This window comes from Myotis myotis, unplaced genomic scaffold (assembly GCF_014108235.1).
Source record: "Myotis myotis isolate mMyoMyo1 unplaced genomic scaffold, mMyoMyo1.p scaffold_m19_p_18, whole genome shotgun sequence".
NCBI lineage: Eukaryota > Metazoa > Chordata > Mammalia > Chiroptera > Vespertilionidae > Myotis > Myotis myotis.
Genome location: NW_023416322.1, coordinates 27,797,194 through 27,813,588, shown reverse-complemented (window position 1 = coordinate 27,813,588; position 16,395 = coordinate 27,797,194). Strand labels below are relative to the sequence as shown.

The window sequence follows — 16,395 nt, the reverse complement described above, 5'->3', positions numbered from 1 at the left end:
AATCGAGGATTACTAAGCGAACACGACAACTTCTCTCTCCCCGAAGGAGTTCCATGTTCTTCCAATACCACCACTGTCCTTTCACTCCCGCTCTCAAATTCCCCCTCTCCCCCCGCGTCCGACATAACCGCTCGGTCTCAGCGGAAAGGCGAACTATAGTTCCCAGGGTGCCTCGCGAGGCCTCAAGGAACTACAATTCCCAGTGGCCCCTGCGGCGGGGCGGGGTTGACCCAGAACTATAAAGTCAGGCCGGGGAACTACAATTCCCAGAGCGCTTTGGAGCAGGGCAGTACCGGAAGCGGCTGGCGGAGCCCCGCAGGAGGCAATTCGGGGGGTCTAGGTGCAAAAGTCCCGGCTTAGGAATCGCAGGCATGCTGCGTCCCAAGGCTCTGACCCAGGTGCTGAGCCAAGCCAACACTGGAGGTGTCCAGAGCACCTTGTGAGTGTGGACCGAGGACCTAGTGGCGAGCACAGGAGCGGGGCAGCGCGCGGCTCTCTGAGGGAGGGATGGGGAAGGATGTCGGGGAAGGGAAAGGGCAGCAGCTAGGGCAGGAGGGCCCCTCCGGAAAATGGAACTTGACATGCTGGGTGCTCGGGTCACGTTCCAGGACACACTCAGCCCAGACCCTTGCTTTCTAGAAGCGTCCGTGGCGGGGGCTGTGATGGGAACCCGAGGCTTTTACTCCCCATGCTGAGCACGTCGCTCTCCCTCCCTGCCCCTCGCCAGGCTGCTGAATAACGAGGGATCTCTGCTGGCCTACTCTGGCTACGGGGATACCGACGCCCGGGTCACCGCAGCCATCGCCAGCAACATCTGGGCCGCTTACGACCGCAACGGGAACCAAGCGTTTAATGAAGACAATCTCAAATTCATCCTCATGGACTGCATGGTATGGAGAGAGGAGCCACTGCCTCTGTCCCCAAAGGGGATCCCCAGGGGGTGACCGGTACCCCATGCTGGATGGTTGGGATCTATGGAGGATTGCTAAGATTTAGCGCCAGCAGGTTTTGTAATAGGCAGGATCTTATGCATCAAGTGGTGAGGAAGGAGCCCAGGGTCCAGCATCTACCTGGAGTTGTGGTCTCAGCCAGCCGCTTACCATCTGAGGACCTTTGCATAAGTTATTTAACCTCTTTGAGCCTCCCTTCCTTACCTAAACTCTAAGGAGGAAACAATAATCCACCACCACCACCACCAACTCACAGGGGTGGCTGTGAAGATCAGATAAGAGTGGAGCTAGGAACTGTAGAGGGAGGTGCACACAAAGTGTTGGCATCCCGGATTCATTGACTTACAGAACCGCGAGAGAGTCTCCGAACCCGTGTCCAATCCCTTCATTTTACAGAGAAAGGTTTTGGCGTCCAGAAAAGGGAAGTGGCCATTAGGTTGTGAACTTCTTGGAAACAGAAACTATGAATCCCTTTTTGTTCCGTCAACAAATATTTAGGTCCCTGCAGTGTTCTCGGGACGAGCGGGGGGGGGGGGGGGGGGGGGGGGGGGGGGGGGGGGGGGGGGGGGGAGTAGCAAACAGGACAGACAAAAACTGCAGCCCTAAGGCAGCTCCCAGTTTGACATGTCTTAAAATAAGTGAAATGTGTACGCTTTGTAAAATAAGTTTGTAAATATGTTTTGTAAAATACGTACGTTTAAAAAGTGTGCAGTACGTTAGGTATTGAAAATGCTATGGGGGGAAAAAGGAAGCAAGCAAGTGAGATAGAGGGGGGCATAAGCCAGGGACAATCTCACTGAAAAGGGGACGTTTTGCCATCGATTTGAAGGAAGTTGGCAAGCCATGTGGCTGTCTGGGGGAAAACATTTCTGAGAGAACAGCAGGTGCAAAAACCGTGAGGCAAAATGGTGCCGGGTGAAGGATCAACAAGGTTGATGTGGGTGGAGTGGCATGAGAATGGGAGGGGTTATTAGGAGATGAGGCCAGAGAAGCAGGGGTGCAGCACCTGATTCCCGGCACGCAATGGTTACCTAGTGAAGGTGAGCTGAACCAAATTGAAAAGGCCCCAAGCGTGAAGGATTTGCACTGTAGCTCAGCTGCCTATCTCTTTCTCACCACCTGCCCAACCAAGGATGCATTTCAGTTCAACTAATGACTCCTACTGGGTACCTGTCCTGGAGCTGGTGCTATAAGGCAGTCGCTTTTATTTTTTTTTAATATATTTTATTGATTTTTTACAGAGAGGAAGGGAGAAGGATAGAGAGTTAGAAACATCAATGAGAGCCGAAACCGGTTTGGCTCAGTGGATAGAGCGTTGGCCTGTGGACTGAAAGGTCCCAGGTTCGATTCTGGTCAAGGGCATGTACCGGGGTTGCAGGCACATCCCAAGTGGGAGATGTGCAGGAGGCAGCTGATCGATGTTTCTCTCTCATCGATGTTTCTAACTCTCTATCTCTCTCCCTTCCTCTCTGTGAAAAATCAATAAAATATATTAAAAAAAAAAAAAGAAACATCGATGAGAGAGAAACATCGATCAGCTGCCTCCTGCACACTTCCCACTGGGGATGTGCCCGCAACCAAGGTACATGCCCTTGACTGGAATCGAACCTGGGACCCTTGAGTCCACAGGCCGATGCTCTATCCACTGAGCCAAACCAGTTAGGGCAAGGCAATCGCTTTTAAACATTTGACCACAACCAGCCATAAGAAACACATTTTAAGTCAGAGCCTGGTACACACATACATACTAGCATGCCCACAAAAACAAAAGTTGCATGAAACAGTACTTCCCTTACTACATGCAATGCACTTAATTTCTCTTCTTTCCTTTTTCTTTCTTTTTAAAATATATATCTTTATTTAATTCAAAGAGGAAGGAAGAGAGAGAGAGAAACATCAATTTTGAGAGAGAATCATAGACTGGATGCCTCCTGCATGCCCCACACGGGGGGTCAAGCCCAAAACGGAGGCCTATGCCCTGACCAGGAATGAAACCATGACCTCCTGGTTCAAAGGTCAACCCTCCACCACTGAACCACGCCGACCAGGCTTCCTTTTTCTTTTAATATTGATCACCCTTCTTAGTTGATCTAACTTTGGGGTCAAACCTACAGTTTGAGAAACATTACCATGGGGAAGGAGGGAAAATATGTTGGGTGACTGCTTTCAAGCCTCTTACAGTGTCTTGGGCGTGAACCCATCATAATGACATCACCCATTTGGATAGCCCTTTGCAGATCCCAAACTCCTTCCTGTGTCCTAACACCTTCCCCAACTGGTTACAGAAAGAGAATCTGAGTTTCTGAGAGACCGAGTTTCCCAGGGTAACTTGGCCAGTAGGTCCTGTGCTAAGGCTGGCATCTGAGTGTAGGACCCCATGTCCAGGGCTGTGCCCAGGGCATGGAAGGAGGATGCAGTCTCTCTCAAGAGGACTCCTTGAGGAGAGAGGGAGCCGAGGGTGCCAAGCAGAATATCACATCCTACGATATCACCCCTCCAGGAGGGCCGTGTAGCCATCACCCGAGTGGCCAACCTTCTGCTGTGTATGTATGCCAAGGAGACTGTTGGCTTCGGAATGCTCAAGGCGAAGGTGTGTATGTGCCCATCCCGCTCCAACCCTAGGCCTGGCCTCTGTGCTTTATCACCACTCCCATCCCCACCACCTTCCTAATGTCCTCATGTCACCCAGTCCATGACGTGGGGCTAGGGGCTGGGTTCTCAGCGTTGGGAGTCTACCCGGATTTGGGATCCCTCTTCACGGCAGGCCGTGTGTGGCACTGATTTCTCCTTCCCCTCTCGCAGGCCCAGGCCTTGGTGCAGTACCTGGAGGAGCCCCTCACCCAAGTAGCAGCATCGTAATGGGCACTGATGGAAGTAGGGGCCAGACGAGAGAAATGACTCTTTGGAGGGGCAAGGCCCCCTGGGATACCCTTCCTGGACTGTGGGGGGAGGGTGGGACTTTGTTTTTTCCAAGAATAAATTTCACTCCTGTCATGTGTATTTTTTTTTTTTAATATGGTTTTATTGACTTTAGAGCAGGGGTGGGCAAACTTTTTGACTCGAGGGCCACAATGGGTTCTTAAACTGGACCGGAGGGCCGGAACAAAAGCATGGATGGAGTGTTTGTGTGAACTAATATAAATTCAAAGTAAACATCATTACATAAAAGGGTACGGTCTCTTTTTTTTTTTTTTTTTAGTTTTATTCATTTCAAACAGGCTGGATCCTCCGGCCCACGGGCCGTAGTTTGCCCACGGCTGCTTTAGAGAGAGAGGAAGGGAGAGGGAGAGAGAGAGAGAGACATCGATGAGAAAGAAACAGTGATTAGAAGTGAGCTCCAAGGAGCAGGGGACAGTGGGGGTCACGTTGGACAAAAACAATATGGGGCCTGCGAGTTCAGTGTCCTTCAGTCCCGACTTTGGTAGGGTGCCTTTTCTACCCTTTAGGTTTGGAGGGGCCACCCCTTTGTTCCTCTTCTCTCAGACATTCACACACTCACCCAGACCTCCAGATCCTGAAGCCCTTTGCAGACAGGGTGGCTTTGTTTTGAGGCCAAAGGTCCCGGGCAGTGATCTGAAGAAACTCGTCTCCAGATCCTGGCCCTGTATCAGACCCCTCACCCTGTCTGGCTGTTTCTGCCCCAGGTCTCCCCCTACCCAGTGTTCTTAGAGCAGGTCTGGGCAGGGAGCGCCCAGCCCGCTTCCAGTGCTCTAGGAAGGGACCCATCCTAAGAAAGTAGGTAGGTGGCAAGTTCCAGCTCCACCCAGAGTAAGAAATGCTGCCCCTCCCAGGCCCTGGGCTATCAGGGAGGGGCAGAATTTGCTGCACCCAAGAGGCAACTCCCAGAGCTCTGCAGGGTCGCTGCCATCCTGTCAACCTTTCCCTTGGTGCCCCCAGTTGCCCCCCCACCACCACCACCACCAGAGGCTCTAAAAGAAAAGAAGAAGGCCAAGTAGGCTTCTGCTCCCTGAAGGACTGGTTCTCACTGGCAGCTGGACCGATCTTGGCCACAGGTCCCAGGAGCCGAATAACATGCACTCAGTCCTCAGCTGGCTCTCTGAAGGCCCTGTCCCCACTTCCCCGACTGTCACCCTCTGGAGCCTGCTCACCTCATTGCGGAGCCCGGCTGAGAGCAGGCACCCAACCTGTCTAACCTGTCTGACGTCATGTCATCGTCTCCACCCACCTGGGCCCCAGGTCTCCAGCCGGCCTGCTCTTCCTGTTCCGTCCTCAGCTTCCTTGCAGCACCTCCACCTGCCAGAGGTGAGCCTGCCCGGGCCTTGCCCCCCAATCCCTCTGGTTGCAGAAGTTTCTTTACCTCCAATGAGAGAAGGGGTAGATCCAGGTCTCTTAAGAGCTGAGGGTTGAGGGCATTGAGGCAACGCGTAGACCCGTCACCTCTGCCCCTGGGGACACCTGCACCCTCCATGCGGAGCCAAGATGGGGAACGGAACCGAGGAAGATTATAACTTTGTCTTTAAGGGTAAGTTGGGGTTCCTAAAGAAAGAGGGAGCCTGGGAGAGACCCAGAAGGAGACCCACAGAGGCAGTCCCTCCTGTTCGCTTGTTGCTGTTGTTTTTTTAATCTCTTACCAGGACACTCCAGGGCTCCTCATTCCTTTGTATAAGAAAGAAAGCTGCAAGCATGGGGGAGGGTCTGGTTACTGTAGCAAAAGTCTTAGGGCTGCCAGAATGCTCTGCGGTTGTAAATAATGAATGGTGCTGCTCTCTCTCTAATAGTGCCTAGTTAGGCTCCTCTGCCCCATTCCTGATGGAAGGCCAAGTTCCTAGGAATAGTCACCTGCTGCAGCATGAGAGATAGAGGTCAGACGTCTGAGAGGACTTCCCTCATGGAGGGAGGGAGAAACAGGCAGACCTAAGAGGGAAAAGTCATCGTTCTGGGCAGCTGTACAGAGAAGGAGAGAGGACAGGTTTCTCCGGCCTTGGGGCTGGGTGAAGATACAGGGGAGATGTGGTGAACTGGGAGCAGGGTCTAATAGGGCTCAGAGGACTCCTAGGGCCATAGCCTTCTGTGTGTCACCTGACAGGCAGACCCCCGGGCCCAAATACCAGGCACCGGGTTCAGCTGGGCTGTCCCTGGAAGAGTGCAGTTTCTTTCCTGTTCTGTATTCTAAGCTCCTGTGTTTGGTCCCCTTATTGCTCCCCAGCCCCCACATCCCCTTCACCGCCACGCCTCCTTCAGAGCAGGGTGGACTGGCAGAGCTATGATTCCCTGTCCAGCCACCCCACCCCACGGCCTCTCCCAGCCGCAGCCCCGCCCTCACTTGGGACATAGGCGAACCCGAACCCGTACTCCCAACTGCTCCTTTAGCATCTGCCTCTGACCATCTTTCCCAGGAAGAGGAGGCCGGGCAAGAGCTAGCAAGAGTTTGGGGCACCGATACTACTAGTCACTACCTCCCATTTATTTAGCCCTTCCTATGTGCCAGCCACTAGCTTATTAATCACCATAACAGCCCCCCAACGTTCTTTGCTTTTGAAAGCATAATGGTCAGCGGAGCATAACGGTCAGGCGCCAGACAGAGAGTTCAAATCTCAGCCCTGCCACTCACGACTTACTGAGGTTGGGGTCTCCAGAAGCGGCCACTAAGAAGTTTGCCCTGAAAGGTGTTCATTGTGTATCAACACCATTGAAAGGAAGGGGGAGGAAAGAGGACGGGGCAGAGAGAGAAGTTAAACGGCCTCGGGGGGAGTGCCGTGATACCCTGGCCTTGTTTGGGCACTGGATGCAGACGGCCCAGGAGAGGCATGGCCAGGCGAGGCTGCTCTCTGCGCCAGAGGCAGATGCCAAAGGAGCAGGCAGCTGGGGGCTGTCCGCTGACTGCACTGCCTGCAGCTGGGCTCAGTGCTTGCTGGAGGGCACACCTGGCCGCACACCTGTGTTTACCACACTGGCTGTGTTATCTTGTTCAAGCTGTTTACCCCCAAGTGCCTCCTTCATCTGTAAAAAGGCGGTGATCCTAATTGTGGTCCTGGCTTCATGGCACTGTCGTGAGGGTCAGATGAGTTAATACATGTAAAGGCGCTAGGACAGTGCCTGGCACTGAGTAGGAGTAGGCACTCCCTGAACTTTAACAGATGAGAACCAAGTAGCTTACAAAAAGTCACAAAGTGCCGGCCAGTTTGGCTCAGTGGATAGAGTGTCGTCCCGTGGACCGAAGGGTCCTAGGTTCCATTCCAGTCAAGGGCACGTACCTTGATTGCAAGCTCGATCCCCAGCCCTGGTCAGGGCACGTGTAGGAGGCAACCAATTAATATGTCTCTCTCACATTGATATTCCTCTCTCTCTCCCCCTCCCTTCCACTAAGAATCAATGGAAATGTATCCTTGCGTGAGGATTAACAAACGAAAGGTCACAAAGTCAGCACAAACCCCAGTCTCCGACTCCAAAGCCCTTGCCCTAAGCACCTTTGGAGCCTAAGGATAGGGCTAGGCACCCACTCAGTGGGAGGGATGAGTGTAGACTGGGTCCCCAATAGGGGAGAGACAGGAACACACACACACACACACACACACACACACACACATCCTCTTACCATGCTTTTCTAGAACCATCCGGGGGACTTCCTCTCACTCTGTATGCTTAGCTCAGTGCCTGTGCAATTTGTGAGCCTTGTTCGCATCAGCCCTGGTGGGTGAGGCTGGGCCCTGGACCCTGCCCTCCAGCTCAAAGGCTCTTCAGGGCCTTCTGGTGGATGCTTGACCCTAAAAGTCTGAAGGGAAAAATGCTGGCCCACCAACAACAGTCATGAGAGTAACAGTTTTGCACACTCACTAGACCTTGGGCAATATCTCATTTATTTCTTACAGTAACCCATTAGATAGGTACTATTGTTATTCCTATTTTTCGTGTGAAAAAGAAGGTCAGAGAAGTTAATAACTTGCTGAAGGACACACACAGGGGGTCTAACATGTAGCCCCATTCAAGACTGACCCTCCTTGGGAACAACTGGATCCTAACTTTTTACACACACACACACACACATGCACACACGCACCTCCATACTTCCCTGCTGGCCCAGACGTGCCGTCGGCCGAACTTTCTCCTCACCCACACGTCTAGCCCCGCCTATGCTTCCCGCACAAGCACACACACCACCCCTCCCACTTGTCCTCCCAACTCAGTGCTCACATTCCCTACTCCAGGGATGTGCACCCTCCCCCAGACTCTACCATCCCTGTCCACATCCACACCCCTGCTGCCCTCTCCCCACAGCCCCTGAACCCCAGCACCCACCACAGCCGCACCACCATCGGGGTTGAGTTCTCCGCCCGCAGACGCCACCCATCACCTGAGCCGCAGGCTTGTCTCGTCAGACCAGGCCTGGGACCATGAGAGCCCCTTAGCCGAGTCCCGTTTTTGGCCCTTCTGCCCCGGATGCACAGCATGGGAAGGTGTAGGCCCCCGTCTCTGCCAGGAGCCCCTGTTCCCTCCCAGTTTTCTGAGAGCAGCTCCCCTGTGCTGATGAGCAGACCCTCCAGGCTCAGTAGGCTTGGGGGCTCGGCCCAGCTCACCCCTTGTCTCTCCTTCAGTGGTGCTGATCGGTGAGTCAGGAGTGGGGAAGACCAACCTGCTGTCCCGATTCACTCGCAATGAATTCAGCCATGATAGCCGCACCACCATCGGCGTTGAGTTCTCCACCCGCACTGTCATGCTGGGCACTGCTGCTGTCAAGGCTCAGATTTGGGACACGGCCGGCCTGGAGCGGTACAGAGCCATCACCTCAGCGTGAGCCCGGGCTGGGGGATTGCCAGGGTGTGAGGGTGCGGGGGGTCAGGGAACACCTCTGGCGGAGAGATGGATGGGGAGGAGGCAAGGACCCTCAGCAGTGTACTTCCTGGTGGGGTCACAGGATGCGTGGAGACAGGTGCTATGAGCCATACACAGTCGGAGACGGGATATAGTGACACTTTCTACTAGGACTAAAACAGGAGTCACTGCCCCCATTTTCTAAGGAAACCTTTGCTGTGTGCTCAGGAAGGCATTTTAGTCAATCCCCAAGGTACCATAGGAGTAAGGCGCTCTCCTAACCCCCGTTTAAATACAAGCTTGAAGCTCAAGGAAGTGAAATCAAGGCAGAGCTGAGATGGGGCCAGGCTCCAGGGAGTGAGGGCACCCCTCACTTCTGCACAGTGCTCTGCACTTGGCACCCTTTAACATCCAACCCCAAAGGTGAAGGGCTGGACCCCTCGACTGCATTTTACAGACTCAGGATGCCACACGCAGAGCGTTCCCAGTCAGTGTCAGCCGGATATGAGAAAGGTGGTCCGTGGAGGTGTGGTGGGGGCAGTCCCTGCCAGGGGCAGGAAGCTGGAGTAGGGCTGTGGTTACACACATCACTCTTGGACTGGTCACCTGACCTCTTGTAAGCCTCAGTTACACATCACCAGTCCGCAGAAGCTCCAGGAGTGAGCCTCAGTGCCTGCAAGGATGCATCCGATGCTCAGCGTAGGGACTGCTGCATGGGGTGGGCATGTAGCTGGTCCTAGAAAGATGGCCATGAGAGAGAAGAGGGTGCTGAGGGCCAAGGAGCCAGGTGAGGGAGATCTTGGAGGTGGGGCATCCAGGAGACACACTTGACCGGGGCCCGGGGATGCACTGGCGGATAGCAGGGGCTAAAATCAGAACCAAGGACCTAGGGAAGCAGAGGGGCCGTGGGGGAAGGAGGAAGCCAGTGGTTGTAGAGCAGGGAGGGAGTCTTCAGAGCCTCCGCGACCGGCATTCCTGAAGGCTCTCCATGTCGGCAGCAGGGCCTCGGGCTGCCCGGTTTGGGTTTGCGCCCCTATACTCCAGTTCTCCTGTGTCCCCATCTCCAGGACTCAACTCTAGCTTTTTGGCTTGGGGCTTTGCTCTGAGGCTGGGCCCAACCACCTTGACCCTGCCTCTCTGTCCACCCCTCCCACCCCACCCAGGTACTACCGTGGTGCGGTGGGGGCCCTGCTGGTGTTCGATCTAACCAAGCACCACACCTACGCTGTGGTGGAGCGCTGGCTGAAGGAGCTCTACGACCATGCGGAGGCCACCATCGTCGTCATGCTTGTGGGCAACAAGAGTGACCTCACCCAGGCCCGGGAGGTGCCGAGTGACGAGGCCCGCATGTTCGCTGGTGAGAGCCTGCCATGACCTGGGCCGACCTCTCCACCCACCCACACTGGTCCCACCCAGGGCCTCCTATCTTCACCCCCTCTTCTTCAGGGTCAGCCCTTCCCCTCTGTGACCCTGTTTCTCTTGATGTCCCACCTCTTGCCCTGAGATTGTCTTTATGGGTAATTATTTATAGTTGATTTTATTTATTTATTTATTTATTTATTTATTTATTTATTATATTTTTATTGATTTCAGAGAGGAAGGGAGAAAAAGAGAGAGAGAGAAACATCAATGGTGAGAGAGAATCATTGATCAGTTGCCTCCTGCATGCCCCACGCTGGGGATCGAGCCTGCAACTGGGGCATGTGCCCTGACCGGTAATGAAACCGTGACCTCCTGGTTCATAGGTTGACCCCCAACCACTGAGCCGCTGGCTGGGCTGTCGTTGATTTTAAGACAGCCCCACCTTGCAGCGCTCAAAGATCCTAAGTGTGGCAGCTGGGCTCCCCTTGACTATCTCCAGTCACACTTCCCGAGGCGTCCTCCGGGGTTTCAAGGCAACAAGACACAGTGGTTAAGTGTGTAGCTCAGGACTCCCAACAGCCCAGCCTGATGCCTCTGGGCCAGTTACTCTATGTGGGACGCTGAGCGAGTTCTTTCACGTTCTCTCTGTGTTCCTGGGCCTCAGCTCCCTCCTCTATAGATGGGATGGGATTCAAGGAGGAGCCAAGATGGCTGTGCGGGTAAAAACAGTACTTGCCTCCTTCCACACCCACATCAGAGTTACAACTAAAACACAGATCAGCCGTCATTCGGAACCACCTGGAAGCTGGCTGCATGGAAGCTCTACGACTAGAGAATTAAAGAAGAAAGCACATTGAGACTGGTAGCAGGGGTGGAGGCGCTAAAAGGGCTTGTCCGACAGCCCAGGGTTCCTTTGTCAGGAAGAGAAGTCCCTGTAAGTTTGGGCTGTAAAAACCAGCGGGGATTGTGGCCGAGTGACAGGGAGGCAGCCGGAGACCCAGGCAGGTCAGCTAGAAAGGGGGTCAGGTATGTAAGACACTCTGAGCTCGGGATGAGGTAATGCACGTTGAGGGTCCCTGCAGGATAAGACGAGCAGATGCTTAGTAAATAGAAGTTTGTTCTGCCCTCGAGAGAGGTCAAGAGAGGTTATCTTTGGTATCTCTTATTGTGGGCAGGGCCCCTAATTCAAGTACCACAGAGGCATGTCTTGGGGTGACTCGTTCTGAATCCCCACAAGATTCTGAAACCTAGATTATGGTCATTGAGATGGAGACCCTGCCACCACAGAGCCATGTCGGTTTGGACATTACCCCTCTGGTTTTAGTTGTTTCTTTATAATCCAAAGGATAAAACCAGATGACCTCGCCCTATCCGGTTTGGCTCAGTCGATAGAACATCGGCCTGCGGACTGAAAGGTCCCGGGTTCGATTCCGGTCAAGGGCATGTACCTTGGTTTCGGGCACATCCCCAGTAGGAGGTGTGCAGGAGGCAGCTGGTCGATGTTTCTCTCTCATCGACGTTTCTGGCTCTCTATCCCTCTCCCTTCCTCTCTGTAAAAAATCAATAAAATATATTTTAAAAAAAACCCAGATGACCTCTAAGGAACTTACCTTAGGATCTATGATTTCTCCTGGAATACTGAGATGGTTTACTTTCTTGAAATGTGTCCTTGAGCTGTCATTCATGGGTGACATGTTAATCCCTTGCTGGAAACGGAATACATCACACTGCTATTACAGTGGAACCTCGTTTCTTGAATGTCTCCCATCTTGAACAATTCGCTTTTCAACCTGACAACCCTTTCATGCTGATACCTGTATGATCAGTCACACATTTCCCAGGTGACAGAGAGAATGCATGAATATGAGTCTGTTTACCATTGTTAAAATCTCAGGACAGTGTGCTATGAATATTTTTTTTTTTTTTTTTTTTGCTGCTTTTAATTATTGTTAAATTTTCATTTTTTACTGTACATTTCCTTTCCTTTTTATTAAATGTTCATTTACATTTCATGTCCTTTTTGTTTTTAAAGTGTTTATTTATAGATTAAACAGTACAATAGACATGTCCTGTATATAAAAAAGACTAAATCAGGGAATCATTTGGGAGTCTGGAGCGGATTAATTCAATTTACATTATTTCTAATGGGAAAGAATGATTCAGTTTTCAAACAGCCTTCCAGAATGAATTAAGTTCAAGAAACGAGGTTCTACTGTATGTTCTTTAAGGTGGGGTTATTAAAATTAGCCAGAATGTTAGGCCCAATCTAAGCACAGACACAGAAGTTACATGTCTGAGATTGGTAAACAAAAAATTCCTGCAAAAAAAAAAAAAAAATCCTGCAAAGGAAACACATTTTTGCTTCTATTAATCTCCCCCTCTTCCCTCTCTTGCTCCATGACCTTATTTCATCACTTACTTCCTCTGCTGGAGTCTTCAAATTCTCCCTCAGATAGGATGTGTCCTAACCCACAAATATGAGCATTTTGTATTCTTGTACTATTTTCTCCTATCATCTTGGAATAGAAGTCTGAACCTACTGCTTTCACTCCTCAGTCCGATGCAACTTTAATTTGTACCACTCAGCCCTAGCTGGTTTTGCTCAGTGGATAGAGTGTCGGCCTGCAGACTGAAGGGTCCCAGGTTTGATTCCAGTCAAGGGCACATGCCCAGGTTGTGGGTGCGATCCCAGTAGGGGGCATGCAGGAGGCAGCCAATCAATGATTCTCATCATTGATGTTTCTTTTGATTGATTTTTTTAAAAATGTATTTTATTGATTTCAGAGAGGAAGGAAGAGGGAGAGAGAGATCGAAACATCAATGATAAGAGAGAATCATTGATCAGCTGCCTCCTGCACGCCCCCCACTAGGGATCAAGCTTGAAACCCTGGCATGTGCCCTTGGCCAGAATTGAACCTGGGACCCCTCAGTCCACAGGCTGATTCTCGAAATAGTGAGCCAAACCAGCCAGGGCTCATCATTGATATTTCTATCTCTCCCTCTCCTTTCCTCTCTGAAATCAATAAAAATAAATTTTAAAAAATCCTATATAATAAAAGGCTAATATGCAAATTATCCCCTCCACTGGGAGTTCAACCAGGGGGCGGGGCCAGCCAGCTAACCACCCTCGGCCCTTCCCCCTGGCTGGCCCAGCCCGATTTGCCCCAATCAGGGCAGGCCAGGGCAGGCTGGCTGGGCCCCACCTGTGCACAAATTCGTGCACCAGGCCTCTACTAAATGAATAAAAGAATTACTGTTTGGCCTTTAAAAAAAAATTTATCCCACTCTACTAATGGGAAAGAATGATTCAGTTTTCAAACAGCCTTCCAGAATGAATTAAGTTCAAGAAACGAGGTTCTACTGTATGTTCTGAAATGTTTCTTATAAAAATTGTGAATGACTACATATCTGCCAAAAAAAAAAAAAAAAAAAAAAGGAGGGGCGATGGTATTCAAACCTACTTCACAAGTTGTTTTAAGAATTAAATGAGCTGCCTAGTTGGTGTGGCTCAGTGGTTGAGTGTCAATCGATGAACCAGGAGGTTACAATTAGATTCTGGGCCAGGCACGTGCCGGGTTGCAGGCTTGATCCCCAGTAGGGGGTGTGCAGGAGGCAGCCAATCAATGATTCTCTCTCATCATTGATGTTTCTCTCCCTCTCCCTTCCTCTCTCTGAAATCAATAAAAACATATTTTTTTAAAAAAAGAATTAAAGGAGCTACACATGCCAAGGGTTTAGCACATAGTAAGCTATATAATAAGTAAATAAATATTGTTACTATTGCTTTTGACCCCACAATTAATGGTGTGTTTCCTTTCCTGTCAGAAAACAATGGGCTGCTATTCCTGGAGACCTCAGCCCTGGATTCCACCAACGTGGAGCTGGCCTTTGAAACTGTCCTTAAAGGTTAGAGCCCCTGCCTCTATTTGGCACCCCATTCCAACCCCAGGCTTGCATGGGCAGTGGTAGGAATGCAGACACCCAGCCCTCTCCACCCCAGCTGGTTCCTCAGCACCTCTGTGGGTCCCCAGCCTCCTCAGAGCCTCCCACCACCCCCTCAGACATTCCCTAGTGCTGCCCCACCCTCACTGAGCCTGGAGCTTAGGGAAGGTACCAGAAGGCCACACTTCTCAGGGAGCGGAGTCTTGGTCCTTCCTCACCCAGGTAAGTAGAAGGGACAGGAACTCCACTTCCTTTCAGCAAAACCTCCTTTAAGTGCGATCACCCCTCAGAAAGGGGCACGTGGTGTGAGCACAGGGAGTGTGGGCTTCTGAACTGACCACGCCCCTCTCCCCTCTCAGAGATTTTTGCAAAAGTGTCCAAGCAGAGGCAGAACAGCACTCGGACCAATGCCATCACGCTGGGCAGTACCCAGGCTGGGCAGGCGCCTGGCCCTGGTGAGAAGAGGGCCTGTTGCATCAGCCTCTGACCTTGGCTAGCACCAGCCCTGCCTCACTACCTTCCTAGTGAGGGTGCTCCCCAGCCCCACGCTCCAGGAACGTTCCCTGCCCTGTGGCTCCAGATGTCAGTGGCGTGTTCCCTGTTCACAGCCCCGCCGAGCTCTAAGGTCTTCATGCCCCCCACCCCCGTATTATCTGCTAACCTCACAGACTAGAGCTCTCCAATAAAGCTGTTTTATATCCATGCCTGGCCATCCTGCTGCCTCCCGTCTGTGCCTCCCCTGCAACTCGCTCCTCTTCTGAGTCCCTGTTCCCCTTCCCTTCCCCTCGCTCCATCCTCCCCGCTGCCCCCCAGGGCCAGCTGCCTCTGAAGTCCTGTGGTCTGGGGACAGTGCCAAGGGGGTGAGAGGTGCCCGCCCTTCCCCCTGCTAACCCCCAGAGTAGGAGGGGGAGGGAGGACAGCATGGTGGAGAGGGGGTATCTGGAAGGCAAGACAAAGGAGACCATCGGAGGGGACCATCTGGTGCCCAGGGCCCTGGTGCCAAGAACTGAGGTCACTCCAATGCCAGGGGTGAACGGAGGCAGGGGAGATGGTAGAGAGGAGGGGGAGTCGAGACCAGGCTGTTCTGTGTGCTGGGGAAAGGGCTTTAAGACTGGGAGGTGGAAGGTGGTTTTCTATCTGACCCCAAAGAAGAAGGGTTGGGAGGGTTGGGGTGTAGGGACAGATTGCATCTGGTGGGGAGGGCGTGTCTCAACTCTCTGCCCTTTCTTCATCAGCCCAGGAAGGCGGTTTCTAGTCTTCCCCTGTTCTGCAGGGCAGAGTGGAAGGAGGTCTGACGGCACCCCCATGGAATAGAAGGGGTAAAATGGGTAGAAAAGGGGATTGAGCATTTGGAGACTGGAGTTGGGAGCTGTGGAAAGCAGACAGGTGCCACCCACCTCCCAAAGGTGAGCCGGGAGGGGCGCCCAGAATTACACTAGAGAGAACTCCCAGCTACAATCACAGTGGTCCCTCGCACCCCCCCCCCCCCAGCCACCCCCAGGTGGTTCAGATCCACACGCAGAGAAAGAAGCCAGAGCCTTAAGTAATAATACTTTTAATAAAATTAACTTCTTAATAGCACATTTAATACATTAACCCTCCCTCTTCTTGGTTTCTCTGCATTTTGTGCAACATCACTTTGACTCAATTATTCATGGGTCCGTTTCGTTTCCCGCCTTTTATTTTGCTTTTGAACTATTTTCCTTGGTGGATTTGTATGTGTCCTCACTAGATGCCTCAAATTAAGTCTGACCACAATCCTACTCTACTTTCTACAGTGGAGAGACCATCCCCCCTGCCCCAGGGCTGTCTCCACCTACCCACCCTACCCTACCCGCACCCTTGAGTGGAGAAAGGGAAGCCTTCCCCACCCCAGACACTACCTTCCCAAACTATGGGGGTTTCTAGGACAAAAAGAGCAGGGGGTAATCTGTCCCTAGGTGGGGGCGCGAAGAATAAATTGGGAAGAGGGAGATGTGTTTGGGGTTTAGGGCCAGGAGGGGCATGACAGAGTCATTGGTGTCATGGAGCAGGCTCTTCTTGCCAAAAGAGCCAAGGGACCTCCACCCCCCCTGGAGGGCCTGGAGGAAGGGGCCTGACCTGACTGCAAGCGGGGGTGGGTAGAAGGCAAGTGCTTAAAAAATTGATTTCTCGCCTGCAACAGCCAAGCTCCCCAATTTTCAGTGGGGAGCAATGTGCCCTCACAATGGCCAGAGCACGACGGATGATCCCTACCTGAACTCTGACAGCTGGAGGTGGATGGAGCAGAGGGCTAGGGTCACCCAAGGTCTCTGCTTCCCACCCCCTGCCTCTGTACGCTTGGGAGCCCCTTTTCCCAGTGGGTGGAAAGTCCTTGGAAATGAACTTCTAT

The 16,395-nt window shown here is 52.3% G+C and overlaps 2 protein-coding genes across 3 annotated transcripts; both read left to right on the top strand.

The window, feature by feature from the left end:
- Positions 1-262: 262 nt before the first annotated feature.
- On the top strand, positions 263-3,950 carry LAMTOR2 (late endosomal/lysosomal adaptor, MAPK and MTOR activator 2). Its single transcript, XM_036344566.1, has 4 exons — positions 263-439; positions 728-890; positions 3,451-3,540; positions 3,753-3,950. The coding sequence occupies exons 1-4, from the start codon at positions 372-374 to the stop codon at positions 3,807-3,809; spliced, it is 378 nt and encodes a 125-aa protein (XP_036200459.1). The 5' UTR covers positions 263-371; the 3' UTR covers positions 3,810-3,950.
- A 1,102-nt stretch (positions 3,951-5,052) lies between these two features.
- Positions 5,053-14,728, top strand: RAB25 (RAB25, member RAS oncogene family). Of its 2 annotated transcripts, none has more exons than XM_036344219.1 (5): positions 5,053-5,213; positions 8,504-8,699; positions 9,884-10,077; positions 13,908-13,988; positions 14,384-14,728. In XM_036344219.1, the coding sequence occupies exons 1-5, from the start codon at positions 5,117-5,119 to the stop codon at positions 14,509-14,511; spliced, it is 696 nt and encodes a 231-aa protein (XP_036200112.1). In that variant the 5' UTR covers positions 5,053-5,116; the 3' UTR covers positions 14,512-14,728. The 2 variants fall into 2 exon arrangements, with proteins under 2 accessions (XP_036200112.1, XP_036200113.1); XM_036344220.1 differs by having other exon boundaries at positions 5,162-5,433.
- The last annotated feature ends 1,667 nt before the right edge of the window (positions 14,729-16,395 follow it).

What these genes read in the sequence shown, in the direction of transcription:
- LAMTOR2 (XM_036344566.1), top strand. Translation starts at nt 372, where the DNA reads ATGCTGCGTCCCAAGGCTCTGACCCAGGTGCTGAGCCAAGCCAACACT. An exon ending in GGAGGTGTCCAGAGCACCTT is followed by an intron (nt 440 to 727) that starts GTGAGTGTGGAC and finishes GCCCCTCGCCAG; the next exon opens with GCTGCTGAATAACGAGGGAT. An exon ending in TCGGAATGCTCAAGGCGAAG is followed by an intron (nt 3,541 to 3,752) that starts GTGTGTATGTGC and finishes CCCCTCTCGCAG; the next exon opens with GCCCAGGCCTTGGTGCAGTA.
- RAB25 (XM_036344219.1), top strand. Translation starts at nt 5,117, where the DNA reads ATGTCATCGTCTCCACCCACCTGGGCCCCAGGTCTCCAGCCGGCCTGC. An exon ending in TACAGAGCCATCACCTCAGC is followed by an intron (nt 8,700 to 9,883) that starts GTGAGCCCGGGC and finishes CACCCCACCCAG; the next exon opens with GTACTACCGTGGTGCGGTGG. An exon ending in CTTTGAAACTGTCCTTAAAG is followed by an intron (nt 13,989 to 14,383) that starts GTTAGAGCCCCT and finishes CTCCCCTCTCAG; the next exon opens with AGATTTTTGCAAAAGTGTCC.